Source organism: Drosophila sechellia, chromosome 3R, assembly GCF_004382195.2.
Source record: "Drosophila sechellia strain sech25 chromosome 3R, ASM438219v1, whole genome shotgun sequence".
Taxonomy (NCBI): domain Eukaryota; kingdom Metazoa; phylum Arthropoda; class Insecta; order Diptera; family Drosophilidae; genus Drosophila; species Drosophila sechellia.
The window spans coordinates 8,838,648-8,855,143 of record NC_045952.1 but is presented as its reverse complement, the minus strand read 5'-3'; the positions used below and the strand labels follow the sequence as shown (position 1 = coordinate 8,855,143).

Genomic DNA, 16,496 nt, shown 5'->3' with positions numbered 1-16,496 from the left:
TAAGTAGAAGGTTTAATTACGTTAATAGTTATTATATGAGATAATAAAACAAATACGTTTTTGAGGCAGAGCGGCGTTTCTCCAACTTCTAATCGATATGTCAATGTTAGCTGCAATTGCATTGTATGCACATTATACAAGCAGTGCACATCATTCTTAATAACAAAAATCTGCTGAGTCACCGCGCTAACAAATGTTGGGGGTCTATCGCCAATTACACGACGAGAAACTACTGTTTTGTTATGGAGATTGCTGCACTTGCTCGACTACTTTGATCTCATGTGCTGCTGTAATCGCGTGTCGGTGTAATCAGTATAAACCTACCCATACGCCCCGAAAGTTATCTAAACCGAATAGATCGCTCGACGCTATAAAAAGAGAACAGACACTGCTGTTTGAACTCAGTCCAGAATTTACACCTAATACAGACGGCACACGGATTGGAACTACTCAGAATGCCGTACAGGCCAGCAAGCTATTACGATGCTGATCGCAAGATCTGGAGCGGAGACCAATTGGAATACTACTTTGACCCACATCTGTCCATCGGAGAGATTATATTCAACGAGATGCGGAGGCATCCACAGCTCATCGCTCAGGTTAATGCCAAAGATACTGTTAAGGACTGCACATGGATAACAGAAACTCACCTTTCAGATCTCGGCCACGGAGAACACGATATTGACCAGGGCGGAACTCCAGGCCAATGCAATGCACATTGCCAGCTATATGCGATCTTTGGGCCTCCTTCAAATGGATATAGTGGGCATTATAGCGAGGAATACCACCCACATTTCAGCAGTGGCCTATGCCTGCTTCTTCAACGGCATTGCCTTTCACTCGCTTAACATCTCATATGAACAAAGTACAATCGAAAAGCTATTTAGCATCACCAAGCCAAATATCATTTTTTGTGATGGCGATGAGTTTGAAAAGGTCCGATCTGCCACGGCACAACTGAATGTAAAGATAATCACCATGCGTAATCATCCGTCGGGTTCTATAAGGATCGATGAAGTCCTGGCAACTCCCATTGAAAAAAACTTCCAGCCAGTACGACTGGAACGGGGCAACGACCAGACTCTGGCCATTCTCTGTTCCTCAGGCACAACGGGCATTCCAAAGGCAGTGACAATAACCAACAGCCGACAGATCTTTAATTCCAGCCAGTGAGTAAGGTGCTTCGAATATTTGATCCATAAATAATCTATCTTCTCCTAGTTCCTTAACCACCAACGATGTTCAGTACAGCCATAGTACTCTCGACTGGATTACGGGTCTGCTTACCACTGTAACATCCGGGGTATTCAGCACCAAACGTATTATAGCAGATAATATCTTCGATCCGGAATTTTTCATGCGACTCGTAGAAGAGCATCAGATCACGTGGATAATTCAAGCTCCTTCCCACATGGCTATGATGGTCAACTCTCCCTCGTTCTCCACCGCCGACCTGTCGAGCTTGAGGTACTACCTTTTTGGGGGGTCACGGTCTTCGGTAGAGACACAGCATCGGATCAGGAGTCGCCTGAGCAAGGATTGTCTACACTTTGCGTACGGCTTTACAGAACTGGGCAGCATGGCCGCCTTGAACTTGCACTTCGATGAGAAGCCGAACTCGGTGGGTCGTTTGGTGGCGGGACTTAAGCTTAAAGTGATTTGTGAAATGGGTGAATCCCTTGAGCCCGATGAGGTGGGTGAGCTGTGCCTCTGGAATGGTCAATACTGGGCCGGATACTATGGCAATCCGGAGGAAACACACAAGATGAGAGACCACCATAACTGGTTCCACACAGGGGACCTGGGATACGTGGATGACGATGGCTTCATATACATTGTGGAGCGCAAGAAGGACATGCTTAAGTTCCAGAACATCATGTACTATCCCAACGAAATCGAGAGAGTCATCTCAAAGATGCCAGACGTCGTCGAAGTCTGTGTATTCGGGGTGTGGAATGAGATCAACGGTGATGAGGCCACCGCGGCTGTGGTCAAGAAGCGGGGGAGTACTCTCACGGCCCAGGACATTGTGGACTATGTAGCCACCCATATCGATGCCAAGTACAAGCAGTTGAACGGAGGTGCCATCATCGTGGAGGATCTGGTGCGCAGTCCCAATGGCAAAACCAACCGCATGGCAAACAAAGCATTTTTCTTGGAGGCCAAAAGTTCAGCAAAATAAAATAATGACGAGCTTACAATATTCCAAAACTGAAATATAGCTAGAAAGGCCAAACATTTATTGGTAAATGTATAGATATAATATTTTTGATTTTTGTAGATTGCAACTTACGAACCAATAATTAAACTTAAGGGTTTCAATAAGAATTGCAGATTGTTTGATTAGATTGTGTAATTAATTGACTTAATTCCATTCATACATTTATTTTATATGCTTATCTAAGACATGGATAAATGATAAGTGGGCCATGAGAAGCGCATTCGCCTGGTCAAGGTCTTTTCTTTTATCTGACTATCACTCACTCAATTCGCGTTAGCCATTTCAAAATGAGTTCGACTTTGTCTTATCTAGCTGGAAACGCCTTTCAGCGAGCTTTTTTAGCTTCGGTGATTGGAAGCGATAAGATTGGAAGCCACGGACGGCAAATGCCCGGAACTTGTCGGTCGGTCGCCAGTTGCTGGAGAACCGTTATTCGATCCGGACCCGGATTCACGCCCGGACAAAAAACCGTTTGTTGATACCCGGGCTAGGCTTATCAGTCACCGCAATGGATCGCTCGACCACGCAATTCGATAAATACACCAAAATTTGGAGTGGACCAAGGCCAGCCAGTTTCTTCGATGTGGACTGTTCGATTGGTAAAATTCTTTTTGCCTTTATGCGGAATCATCCGAACAGCATATGTCAGGTGGATAAATTCCTTAATCAATATATTGTATTGTATATTAAATTATTCCCCCGTAGATTTCCGATACGGAAGGCACAGCCCTAACCAATGGCGAAGCTATCACCTTTGCCATTCGCATTGCCCAGCAACTGAAGGCTATGGGTCTGAAACAGGATGATGTGGTGGGCATCATGGGGACCAACACTACCTACCTCATGCCAGTGTTATTGGGATGTCTGCTGAATGGAACACCCTTCCATGCGGTTAGTCCCTGGCAAGACGAGGGTACCATAAAGCATCTGTTCTCCATCACCAGGCCAAAGCTAATCTTCTGCGACGGAAAATGCTTCCAGCGACTGAGCATCATAGCCAGGATACTTAAGAGCCATGTCTACACGCTCAAGGATCATCGACTGGGCATGCCGCGAGTCGAGGATTTGCTGGAGCCAACTAGAGCTGAGCTGTACTATGTGTAGGTTCTGCTTTTATGCTTTTTAGCAACTGTCCTAATATTCCTGATTCGCATCCTATAGACCCGAAACACTTCTACTGGGAGGTGATCATACAGTCGCTATTCTCTGCACTTCGGGAACTACTGGTCCTCCAAAGGCCGTTTGCATAAGCAACTCAGCGTGTCTTTTTGATTTCGGGTAAGAAATATGATTTAAAAGAAACCCATTCATAATATTCATTCTATTCCAGCTTTGTCACAGGCCAGGATGTGCTGCTCTCCTTCAGCACCATCGACTGGTCAGCGGGTATGTTCAACATGCTCTTCAGTTGCTGCCATGGCTCTACACGGATAATCCCGGACCGGCCATATACGCCGGAATATATGATCCAGCTGGTGGAGAAGTACAAGGTGACCTTGTTGACAGTGGTGCCGCAGCAGGTGGCCTCCCTGTTGAAGATTTACAATATCTTAAAATGATTTTAGAAATCTTGTATTACAAATTGGTATCACCAGGTTGGACCTAACTGAACTACTAAACTCCACCATCTTTACTAGTCCTGATAATCGCATATAAATAACTGCTCTGTCTTACATTACAGCTATCTGGGATCCGATGATGTTCAATATGCTCCCAGCACTTTGGATTGGCTAACAGGACTCAGTACACTGGTCACAGCTGCAGTATTTGGCACAGTTCGCCTGATTTCCAGTGAAATGTTTAGTACGGCACACTTCCTGGACATTTGTGAGCAGCACGAAGTCTCCTGGAACATTCATGGCCAATTCCCATGTGGCCATGTTGGCCAATTGCCCAAAAACCAGTGCTCAAAAACTGAGAAGCATCAAGCATCTGCTCTTTGCTGGAGGTCATTGTTTGGTGGCAACCTTAAAGAAGATGCAGTCCTTCCTGCACGGATCGGGTATCCTAAGAAATGCCTATGGCTTGACCGAGGTGGGAACAATGGTTTCCTATAACTACGACACCCAATCCAAGCCCACATCTGTGGGCCGCCTAATGGCAAACATTCGAGTGAAAATTGTTGACTCCTCGGGGGAGTTGCAAGGTCCTAAAGGATTGGGTGAGATCCTCTGTCACAATGGGCAACCCTGGAGCGGTTATGTGGGAAATCCCCAAGCCACCGCCGAGATGAGAGATTCAGCGGGGTGGTACCATACTGGAGACGTTGGATACTTCGATGAGGATCACCACCTGCACATCGTGGAGCGCAAGAAGGACATGCTCAAATACCTGGGCATGATGTACTATCCCCACGAAGTGGAGGAAGTAATCGGCCAGATGCCAGACGTGGCAGAGGTTTGTGTTTTTGGGATCTTTCGGGAGACGGAAGGCGATGCCGCCGCTGCATCTGTAGTCCTGCGATCCGGCAGCAAACTAGATCCCAAGCACGTGGAGCAGTATGTGCGGAAAAACGTATCCGTGCAGTTTAAGCATCTCCACGGCGGCGTTCAGTTTGTTCCACAGCTGGCGAAGAGCGCCAACGGAAAGGTCAATCGACAGGCCGTGAAGGCGGCCTACTTGAGAGATGCTACCCAGTCCTAAGTTCAATTTATAATCACAATCAACAATTAGTAAGCAAAACCCATGATGAAGCAACCTTGGACTTCCTTAGCACATTAGAATGTAGAAACCTACTATTAAACGTTAATTACCTACCTACTATTATATAACGTTAATTATTAAATTAACGTTATATAATTTAAGTAGAAGGTTTAATTACGTTAATAGTTATTATATGAGATAATAAAACAAATACGTTTTTGAGGCAGAGCGGCGTTTCTCCAACTTCTAATCGATATGTCAATGTTAGCTGCAATTGCATTGTATGCACATTATACAAGCAGTGCACATCATTCTTAATAACAAAAATCTGCTGAGTCACCGCGCTAACAAATGTTGGGGGTCTATCGCCAATTACACGACGAGAAACTACTGTTTTGTTATGGAGATTGCTGCACTTGCTCGACTACTTTGATCTCATGTGCTGCTGTAATCGCGTGTCGGTGTAATCAGTATAAACCTACCCATACGCCCCGAAAGTTATCTAAACCGAATAGATCGCTCGACGCTATAAAAAGAGAACAGACACTGCTGTTTGAACTCAGTCCAGAATTTACACCTAATACAGACGGCACACGGATTGGAACTACTCAGAATGCCGTACAGGCCAGCAAGCTATTACGATGCTGATCGCAAGATCTGGAGCGGAGACCAATTGGAATGCTACTTTGACCCACATCTGTCCATCGGAGAGATTATATTCAACGAGATGCGGAGGCATCCACAGCTCATCGCTCAGGTTAATGCCAAAGATACTGTTAAGGACTGCACATGGATAACAGAAACTCACCTTTCAGATCTCGGCCACGGAGAACACGATATTGACCAGGGCGGAACTCCAGGCCAATGCAATGCACATTGCCAGCTATATGCGATCTTTGGGCCTCCTTCAAATGGATATAGTGGGCATTATAGCGAGGAATACCACCCACATTTCAGCAGTGGCCTATGCCTGCTTCTTCAACGGCATTGCCTTTCACTCGCTTAACATCTCATATGAACAAAGTACAATCGAAAAGCTATTTAGCATCACCAAGCCAAATATCATTTTTTGTGATGGCGATGAGTTTGAAAAGGTCCGATCTGCCACGGCACAACTGAATGTAAAGATAATCACCATGCGTAATCATCCGTCGGGTTCTATAAGGATCGATGAAGTCCTGGCAACTCCCATTGAAAAAAACTTCCAGCCAGTACGACTGGAACGGGGCAACGACCAGACTCTGGCCATTCTCTGTTCCTCAGGCACAACGGGCATTCCAAAGGCAGTAACAATAACCAACAGCCGACAGATCTTTAATTCCAGCCAGTGAGTAAGGTGCTTCGAATATTTGATCCATAAATAATCTATCTTCTCCTAGTTCCTTAACCACCAACGATGTTCAGTACAGCCATAGTACTCTCGACTGGATTACGGGTCTGCTTACCACTGTAACATCCGGGGTATTCAGCACCAAACGTATTATAGCAGATAATATCTTCGATCCGGAATTTTTCATGCGACTCGTAGAAGAGCATCAGATCACGTGGATAATTCAAGCTCCTTCCCACATGGCTATGATGGTCAACTCTCCCTCGTTCTCCACCGCCGACCTGTCGAGCTTGAGGTACTACCTTTTTGGGGGGTCACGGTCTTCGGTAGAGACACAGCATCGGATCAGGAGTCGCCTGAGCAAGGATTGTCTACACTTTGCGTACGGCTTTACAGAACTGGGCAGCATGGCCGCCTTGAACTTGCACTTCGATGAGAAGCCGAACTCGGTGGGTCGTTTGGTGGCGGGACTTAAGCTTAAAGTGATTTGTGAAATGGGTGAATCCCTTGAGCCCGATGAGGTGGGTGAGCTGTGCCTCTGGAATGGTCAATACTGGGCCGGATACTATGGCAATCCGGAGGAAACACACAAGATGAGAGACCACCATAACTGGTTCCACACAGGGGACCTGGGATACGTGGATGACGATGGCTTCATATACATTGTGGAGCGCAAGAAGGACATGCTTAAGTTCCAGAACATCATGTACTATCCCAACGAAATCGAGAGAGTCATCTCAAAGATGCCAGACGTCGTCGAAGTCTGTGTATTCGGGGTGTGGAATGAGATCAACGGTGATGAGGCCACCGCGGCTGTGGTCAAGAAGCGGGGGAGTACTCTCACGGCCCAGGACATTGTGGACTATGTAGCCACCCATATCGATGCCAAGTACAAGCAGTTGAACGGAGGTGCCATCATCGTGGAGGATCTGGTGCGCAGTCCCAATGGCAAAACCAACCGCATGGCAAACAAAGCATTTTTCTTGGAGGCCAAAAGTTCAGCAAAATAAAATAATGACGAGCTTACAATATTCCAAAACTGAAATATAGCTAGAAAGGCCAAACATTTATTGGTAAATGTATAGATATAATATTTTTGATTTTTGTAGATTGCAACTTACGAACCAATAATTAAACTTAAGGGTTTCAATAAGAATTGCAGATTGTTTGATTAGATTGTGTAATTAATTGACTTAATTCCATTCATACATTTATTTTATATGCTTATCTAAGACATGGATAAATGATAAGTGGGCCATGAGAAGCGCATTCGCCTGGTCAAGGTCTTTTCTTTTATCTGACTATCACTCACTCAATTCGCGTTAGCCATTTCAAAATGAGTTCGACTTTGTCTTATCTAGCTGGAAACGCCTTTCAGCGAGCTTTTTTAGCTTCGGTGATTGGAAGCGATAAGATTGGAAGCCACGGACGGCAAATGCCCGGAACTTGTCGGTCGGTCGCCAGTTGCTGGAGAACCGTTATTCGATCCGGACCCGGATTCACGCCCGGACAAAAAACCGTTTGTTGATACCCGGGCTAGGCTTATCAGTCACCGCAATGGATCGCTCGACCACGCAATTCGATAAATACACCAAAATTTGGAGTGGACCAAGGCCAGCCAGTTTCTTCGATGTGGACTGTTCGATTGGTAAAATTATTTTTGCCTTTATGCGGAATCATCCGAACAGCATATGTCAGGTGGATAAATTCCTTAATCAATATATTGTATTGTATATTAAATTATTCCCCCGTAGATTTCCGATACGGAAGGCACAGCCCTAACCAATGGCGAAGCTATCACCTTTGCCATTCGCATTGCCCAGCAACTGAAGGCTATGGGTCTGAAACAGGATGATGTGGTGGGCATCATGGGGACCAACACTACCTACCTCATGCCAGTGGTATTGGGATGTCTGCTGAATGGAACACCCTTCCATGCGGTTAGTCCCTGGCAAGACGAGGGTACCATAAAGCATCTGTTCTCCATCACCAGGCCAAAGCTAATCTTCTGCGACGGAAAATGCTTCCAGCGACTGAGCATCATAGCCAGGATACTTAAGAGCCATGTCTACACGCTCAAGGATCATCGACTGGGCATGCCGCGAGTCGAGGATTTGCTGGAGCCAACTAGAGCTGAGCTGTACTATGTGTAGGTTCTGCTTTTATGCTTTTTAGCAACTGTCCTAATATTCCTGATTCGCATCCTATAGACCCGAAACACTTCTACTGGGAGGTGATCATACAGTCGCTATTCTCTGCACTTCGGGAACTACTGGTCCTCCAAAGGCCGTTTGCATAAGCAACTCAGCGTGCCTCTTTGATTTCGGGTAAGAAATATGATTTAAAAGAAAACCCATTCATAATATTCATTCTATTCCAGCTTTGTTACTGGCCAGGATGTGCTGCTCTCCTTCAGCACCATCGACTGGTCGGCGGGTATGTTCAACATGCTCTTCAGTTGCTGCCATGGCTCTACGCGGATAATCACGGATCGGCCATATACGCCGGAGTATATGATCCAGTTGGTGGAGAAGTACAAGGTGACCTTGTTGACAGTGGTGCCGCAGCAGGTGGCCTCCCTGTTGAAGACGCCCACCCTCAATAAGCAGCGCCTAGCCAGCATACGTTTCGTCAGCGTTGGCGGTGGCTCCTGCTATGTGGCCAATCTTCTGAAGCTGCAGGAGTTCCTGAGCACCGGGCAGATATCCTACGGCTATGCATTGACCGAGTGCGGAGGTGTGGCGGCAAATATGGGCGTGGCGAAGCCATCATCGGTGGGCAGGATTGTGCCCGGAGTGAGGGTTAAGATCTTGGACGAAGCCGGCCGAAGTCTGGGACACGGTGAGACGGGTGAGATCCTGGTGCACAATGGCAAGGTCTGGAATGGCTATTATGCCAATCCCAATGAATCGAAGCGAATGCAGGACTACCAGGGCTGGTTCCACACTGGAGATATGGGCTACTTCGACAACGAAAACTACCTGCATATCGTGGAGCGAAAGGAGGATCTTCTGCGCTTCCATGGCGCCCAGTATTGCCCCCAAGAAATTGAGCAGGTCATCGCTGAGCTGCCGGACGTGATCGAGGCCTGTGTCTTTGGCCTGTGGAACGAGGTGGATGGTGATCCTGCGGCGGCGGCTGTCGTCAAAGTACCTGGCAGTCGTCTCACCGAAATGGATATCGTGGAATATGTGGCCAAGCGCCTGGTGGTCGACCACAAGCAGCTTCACTGCGGCGTCTTCTTTCTGCCCGAGCTGCCAAAAACTGGAAGCGGCAAGGTTCTACGTCAACAGGCACGCGATCAGGCACTGGGTAAAAAATGGGTCGATCACGGCAACGGCCACTAATCTTTTCATAGACATAATTCTGTTAGGCTTAAAAACAATTAGTTATTACCAACGGGTGACTCATCCAGTCAAGACATCAAGAACTGCCGAAAAAAAATAAAACACGCACACAAACATAAGCAGACGACATTTTTTTTACCGATGGCCGACACATTTGGGGCTATTCTTTGATATCGACGGCTTATCTCCAGTTGATTAGCGATTGCGTTTGAGGTGCGATAGTTCACCATTCTGTATGTGGTTCAAGGTAATGGCTCACTTGACACTTTTGAAGTTCAGAATTCCTGGGAAAATATACAAAATATAATGACAAATACTTGATCGGTTAGAAACAATTATAGACTAACCTTAGGGCGAGATTAAGTTCACCATGGTACCATGAAATAAATGTAGTGGTAGATACTGATATCCCCAGCACACCATCTTTCTGAAATAAAAACGTATTGCAACGAATGTTAATCATTTCAAGGTACTTTTTAATTGCTGCCCAGTTATAAAGCTTTAACCATTTTTTGATCAAGTAGATCATCATGCCATTCATATAATGAACTTCGTTAGCGCTTTAATCATCTCAAATTTAGATAAAAGTTCGATACTACTAAGAAGTTCATATCAAATTATCACAACCTAATGATCCTCCGAATGCTATTACATTGGACAAAGAGAGATTATACGATCACCTTAGAAGAAACAGCTGAAGACATCAACCCGCCCTCGCAGCGACCTATGAAGTACCTAATGGTGCACATTACAGTTGAACAAACCCTTTAGTTTCAGTGATGGAACGGAATAACATCATTATTTGATTGACAGTCAGGCAAAGTTGCACTTTGTGCGTGATCTTGTCAGCGTTGCAACTGGATACTTTTGGCCTTTGCCACACAAAACTAAGTGACATGCCCCTCCGAATGAATTCCGTTCGATGCTTGGATGCACTCCCGAAATAAACTGCAACAATTAAGAGCCACTTAGGACCAGGAATTAATTTGGTTGGGGATCAGTGATAATGATCGCACAATTCCCCTGCTAAGCGGATTGACAGGCCAAGGAGCATCTTCATCATCTGTGCCGCTGTGCCTTCGCCGATGTTTTCAATGTCAAGTTCACGAAATACGATCCCATCCTTGTGCTGCATTTTCGGGGGCATTAGTGCTCATTGATCATGGACCAACTGGCCTGGAGCTCTCGCAAACCGGCTCAATTATGCAGGAAGTGCTCGGCGTGACCAATGGCATTTGCCACGGACTCCGAGGCAGCTTCTCAAAGACGCCTGGCGCCCATCTGATCCGATCTTGGCAGCCATTCTTGACGGCGATTCTAATTGTCATGCAAATACCAATTATCATTTGTCAGTAGCGCCGCTAATATTATTGTGTGCTGGCGCAATTAAATACCTACGCTCTTGATGAGATTGTCTGAATGGTTTCCGATCGGTGATCTGAGATCGCAGAGCTCAGATCACAGTTCCAGAATCGCAAATCTGCGATCTAATCTGCACGCCGATTAATTCATTAGCAACTGTCGACCAGTTTGTCAGTTACATGGCAATAACTGCTGCCAGCCGCCATTGCAGCGATTAATTGGCGTTATTAATCGTGTTGAAAATGCTGGAGTTGTTTGTGCTTATTTATAATACTAAGCACTAATTTATGTCTCGCGAAGTTACGGCTTGAAGGATTGTTTAATTACCTTTACCATTTGCATATGTCACAGCAAAGTAGCAGCTAATGCCGCTGCTTTTCTCTCACCCCCCCCCCGACACCATCTGAAAGGGGATCCAATCCAGCTGCCCAAGATCACCCAACCATGCCCAAGGAAAGTCTTATTAAGTCATCTAATCCAACCTCACATTATGGAAAAGTGCTCGAAAGGGCATTATGCTTGAGTAAGTCCTAAGGAAATTGGGAAACTTAAAAGAGGGGTTCGATTAACGCATACCTTATGTAAGCTTAAAAACTAAGTTTATTAAACTACTTAGAACTGATAAACTACTGCCCTCTTAATAATACGTTGCAATTCATGCTAAAGACAACACAGAATCGTACATAAAGAACTAGTTTTTTTCTTTTCAGATAGGTATAGGTACATATCCTATATCTTGTCAATTTTGGTAAACAGATTGTTCTTCGACTACTCATGCCCCTGCTACCCTGTATAATGCAAGGCCATATTAACTTTGACATATTGCCTTCGACATGGCGAGTTGAGAACAGAATTTATGGCGCTTAAATTGCAGTCATGCGCATGAGCGGCAACGACTAACAAGATCAGATGTAGCCCCCGCCTCTGCGATCCTGGTTCGGATCACAGTGGATGGCTAACCTTAACCCCATCCAAGGGGCTGCGGCTTAGAGCGGATGTTTGGTGTCAAAACACAGGCTGGGCGATGCTGGATGCATTTTCCCTGGAATTCTATACCGGACCTGGTCCTGGCCCGTAATTTATGTAAGCGATGTGTTCGCCAGTGAAAACAAGAAGAACGCGGGATCGATGATCGTAAAAATAGTCCAAGACCGCTGTGGATGGAGCGCCCCATGTTGTTGATGTTGCTTTTATCAATTTGTGTTAAGTTCGCTTCTAAGCACGAAGCAGGCATAGATCATAAAAAGGCACCCCCCGGCAGCCGATGGATTGTAGGAGATCGAAACGGAACGGATCGCCTTGGATCCGCTGGAATCGGTGGGGAAATTTACATAATTACCGCTGGCGGTGCTTTGGTGAGAGCCGCCCGAACGTGTCAAAATGAAAAGTGTTGCATGATTAGCGAGTAAATTACGCCGCTGAGGCATAAATCTATCCCAAGTCAGTCCGCTGTCCCCGGAGATAATCAAATAAATGGGGCGATTAATTAAAGATGAAGATGCAACCGCGGACAGCGCAAGGAAGATCAATGCGCCTGTTGATGGCCCGCAGCGGTGTTTTGGGGTCTAGGTCCGATCAAATCTGTAGTTCTTGGCCAGCACAGCTGGTTAGGATCGGCTGGCGCCGCAAGCGTGCGAATTTCTGGACGCCCGTTGTGGGAGGTGTGAAGAATGGCTCCGGCCGGCCATCCAAGCCAGCCACTCTAGGAACTTGGCCACATCTTGCCCCTGGCTGGCGGCCGACATGACACATCGTTGTTCGCGTAGCATAACTTGGTCAACAAGCGATGATGTTGATGATCCGGCCAGTTGCTGATGCTGATGATGATGGAGGTGATGGCTCAGCCTGCAGCCAAATGCAGTTGGAACCGGCTCACGCACTCAGAGAAACAAATGGGGATTAAAGAAATATAAATATTAAATATATCTTTAGATAACTTATTGCAATTCCACAAATGGCCAAAATATAACTGCTACTATTCTTTCTGATATTTAATTCCTACTAAGGCACTATTCTTATCAATCAGTTCCAAGGGATACCTCTAGATCAACGTACATATGTATAACTCAATGGCGATTTTCTTAAAATCTTCTTTAAATTACGATTTTTATTTTCAATAAAACACTCTTAATCAGGATTAATGGAATGCAGTTATGGTGGATATTGAGAAGATTTCCTTTCCGTGCAATTGGAAATGCTGATCTCGGCGATAGATACGCTTCCTTAACACGTCTTCGATTGAACAGCCTTGGGGGCCAAAAGTGGCTGTCGCTGATGTTGTTAAGAGCAAAGTGTTGTTAGGCGGTTATATGTTCTTCACTTGTTCGCCAGTTGTTGCGTTTTAGCGGTGGTTTCGTATTACCGTTGCCCAGCCGGGACAACCCGGTCAAGGTCTCTCCTTCTTCAGGTGCCAAGTGTCTCCAAGAACGAAGCACCAACCACAAGCCGACTTTCATTGAGCAACTGCAGCGAGGCGTCGACGGGTTTGCAAAGCATATAGCATATAGCATACGGCAAATAGCATATTGCATTCCGATTCATCGAATCGAATCGAGTGGAGCGACCACTAGCATTTCCTGTCGCATGCGCCACATAAATTAGTTTTCCATGTTCACTTGTCACTTGTATCGCCATTGGCCAGTTGAACCCGTTTGCCCGGCCATTGCGGGTGTCCATTCCACTTAGAATCCGCGTCCGACCGATTGCCCTTATCAGTCGCAGAGGAGCCCCTGCAAAGCCATTGCCGCATCCCGGCACAATTTACAATCAATTTTGGCAAGGAGCCACCTAATTGCTTTTGCTGTTTATTTATAGACCCGCCGCACGCACCGCATTAATTAATGATATAAACGCTTTCCTTTTTTAGAGTTTGACCAAACGAAAGAGTTGATAGTTCATATCGAAAGGAGGCTAACAAAACTCTCTGATGCACCACCTGGTTTCCTACTATGCAGTTTAAGTTAAAGCTCCAAGATTCAAAACAAAACATTCAAAGCACTTTTACTCGCTTATCGGAATGCCCATAAATCAGGGCTTTCTGTCGACAAGTTCTTGCGTTTTCCCGCATAGAAATTATGCAAATCGAACATTGATATATGTGTGATAGTTCCCGAATCGTTAAAGATGATTTCCTTCATGAGGGCAGCAGCTAGGTGTAAAACGCGTTATTCGCCACAATAGCTTCAGGTGTTTCCGTAGTGTAGCGGTTATCACGTGTGCTTCACACGCACAAGGTCCCCGGTTCGAACCCGGGCGGGAACAAGTCGAATTCTTTTTTGCTTTCCTTTTTTTTTTGCATGCTATTTAATTTCAATGTCAATTGACCACCACCTGCCCTGTTGTGTTATTGAAGTTCATTCGATTCGTTTTCTCCCGACTACATTAATTTTTATATCGTTTTAATGAGGCGGTGCTGGCTTTACGATCAATTCAGGTGTGTTGCATTTATAAACACGCCGACCCTCAGCACGCACCGAATTTCAACTGTTTTACGACCCGCCTGCAATGTCAGCAGCATCCCGGGTATGACTCCTATTCCCAGGCGTTTTTACGACTTCAATTTGTTGCAGCCCTTGCAGAGAACCACCCAAGTCGAAAGGTTGGTTGTCTGGAAATAGGATTGCGTCCCATTAAAGAAAGTGCTGTTATGGGCTAAATATGTTGCACCATGGAGTTTTATGACTTTCGTTGACAGAGCGTGTGTTATTATCATTGCTTTGAACTTGGCAGCGAAACAAACAGATAGAAGTGGGATGACTTTCCCTTTCGAAGTTTCAGTATTCATATCTTACTTTATAAATTAGTAAATTTGCTATAATATATGATAAGAACATCTTGTCTCTATTTTAATATTTTTTATTAATAATATAATAATTATTTAAGAAACTTAGTTTCTTCCCAACGCTCTCACATTTTTCATTTAAATCTACTAAAAGCTTATGCTAAAAGCTTTTTCTCAAACATAAAGGGCTTACAGTGGCAAAAGCATTCACTTACATTCTACGACATACATATCCCATCAGGGGATGTAGCTCAGATGGTAGAGCGCTCGCTTAGCATGTGAGAGGTACGGGGATCGATGCCCCGCATCTCCAGTTGTCTTTTTTTTCACCATTTTTTTTTTTTTTTGTGAACAGGAACATTAGCATAAGCCACTTGGCAGTTTGATGTAAGTGCTCTCCCATCATAGCCGACATTTGTGTCAAATTATTTAGTAAATAGAATATCATGCCGGTTACAACTCCATTTCACACGCTTTTCCAAACGACTGGTCGAACCGGCTTGTTATGCAATCGCTCAGTGACTTTGGCTCTTTGGCCCGCCTCCTCCGTCTCCATTTCCATTTCCATGTGCACTTCCCGGCAGACGTCGCAGCTAATCCAATTAAGCGTACTCATCATATTCACGCAATGCAGGCCATGAACTAGAAATGCAGCTAAACCGGACTCTGCAGAGGGTGGCTCGCGCGGTGACCAACGGGTAAGGCGAAGATTCTGACATTTCCGTCATGTCCGGATGATTGAAATCTGTTTAATTGAATTAAACTTGGGAATGCGTTTTGGTGCCCCCACATACATATGTATAACCCCTTGGATAATCGAAATATTTTCATAAGTTGCTTATTAAAAATACTTATATTATATGTATAGAAAATAATACAGGTTACCAACTCAAAGAAGGATTTTTAAGGGGAAACATATTTCTATTACATTAATTTATTTCCGGGTATTGGAAGAATTTAAATAGATTTTGTGCGGACTAGCGTATTATCAGCAATGATGTGATTTTTAGATAGAGGCTTAAGTCAAACCTATATTAAATAATAAGCTGTTTAAATATAAAAAAAAAATAAGCTATTTTCTTATTCTATTAATAAAGGGTCATAAACCGTATAATATGTACCTCATTTCTAAGCGCTTTTGTCATATTTACAGTAATGAAAAAATATAGTTGTTTATAAATGTTTTTCATATCAACAACTACTCTATTCCAATGAGATAGTTCCTTTCTTAATCTTTTACATTTTATTTAAACACGTTGCTTAACGTCATTACTCTGAATTATGTAATGGCTTAGACTTTATTCCTTTGAATGATTTCTACCACCTTTACTACAAGTTTTCTTACAATTAAATTTTATTTATTTTTTATTTATCGGCTGCATCCCACTCATGATGATAGTTGCTTAATCCCATGTCAGTTAGTTAGTATCGCCGAATTCGTGTGGGCGTTCATTAATAAATCTATCTAATCTGCCACTCGAATTTGTTGCTCACCAATTTGCACTCGCAATGGCAATGGCATTGGCATTGAGCAGGTGCATTCGATTGGACTGAGAATCGTTTTGGGGGCATGCCCACACTAAATTGGACCGCTGTGAATCACCACGGGTGTATTCTCCATACGTCAAGTAGACCCGAAAATCGTAAAGATTTGCCTGCAATCTGCCAAAGTTAAATGTCATTTTGGCTGTGCAATTTATGGGAATATGAGGAAAATATTAATTAAATAATAAAACTAGTCGAAAGCTAGATGCTCTTGCACTAAGTTTTAGTTTAACTCACAGTGTGTAGTTTAACATATAATATATTATA

The 16,496-nt window shown here is 44.6% G+C and overlaps 3 protein-coding genes and 2 non-coding genes across 5 annotated transcripts; all 5 read left to right on the top strand.

Moving 5' to 3' along the window:
- Positions 1-129: 129 nt before the first annotated feature.
- On the top strand, positions 130-2,328 carry LOC6619042 (luciferin 4-monooxygenase). Its single transcript, XM_032720594.1, has 3 exons — positions 130-599; positions 658-1,169; positions 1,222-2,328. The coding sequence occupies exons 1-3, from the start codon at positions 456-458 to the stop codon at positions 2,180-2,182; spliced, it is 1,617 nt and encodes a 538-aa protein (XP_032576485.1). The 5' UTR covers positions 130-455; the 3' UTR covers positions 2,183-2,328.
- A 386-nt stretch (positions 2,329-2,714) lies between these two features.
- Positions 2,715-5,092, top strand: LOC6619041 (luciferin 4-monooxygenase). The gene is made up of 5 exons (XM_032720595.1): positions 2,715-2,870; positions 2,927-3,321; positions 3,383-3,499; positions 3,552-3,760; positions 4,113-5,092. The coding sequence occupies exons 1-5, from the start codon at positions 2,730-2,732 to the stop codon at positions 4,862-4,864; spliced, it is 1,614 nt and encodes a 537-aa protein (XP_032576486.1). The 5' UTR covers positions 2,715-2,729; the 3' UTR covers positions 4,865-5,092.
- Positions 5,093-5,213: 121 nt separating this feature from the next.
- On the top strand, positions 5,214-9,660 carry LOC6621079. The gene is made up of 7 exons (XM_032722638.1): positions 5,214-5,621; positions 5,680-6,191; positions 6,244-7,202; positions 7,609-7,892; positions 7,949-8,343; positions 8,405-8,521; positions 8,575-9,660. Exons 1-7 carry the CDS (start codon positions 5,478-5,480, stop codon positions 9,539-9,541), a joined length of 3,378 nt encoding a protein of 1,125 aa, XP_032578529.1. The 5' UTR covers positions 5,214-5,477; the 3' UTR covers positions 9,542-9,660.
- Positions 9,661-14,091: 4,431 nt separating this feature from the next.
- On the top strand, positions 14,092-14,164 carry Trnav-cac. The gene has a single exon. It is a non-coding gene; the product is annotated as a tRNA-Val (tRNA).
- A 760-nt stretch (positions 14,165-14,924) lies between these two features.
- On the top strand, positions 14,925-14,997 carry Trnaa-agc. Its single transcript has one exon. It is a non-coding gene; the product is annotated as a tRNA-Ala (tRNA).
- The last annotated feature ends 1,499 nt before the right edge of the window (positions 14,998-16,496 follow it).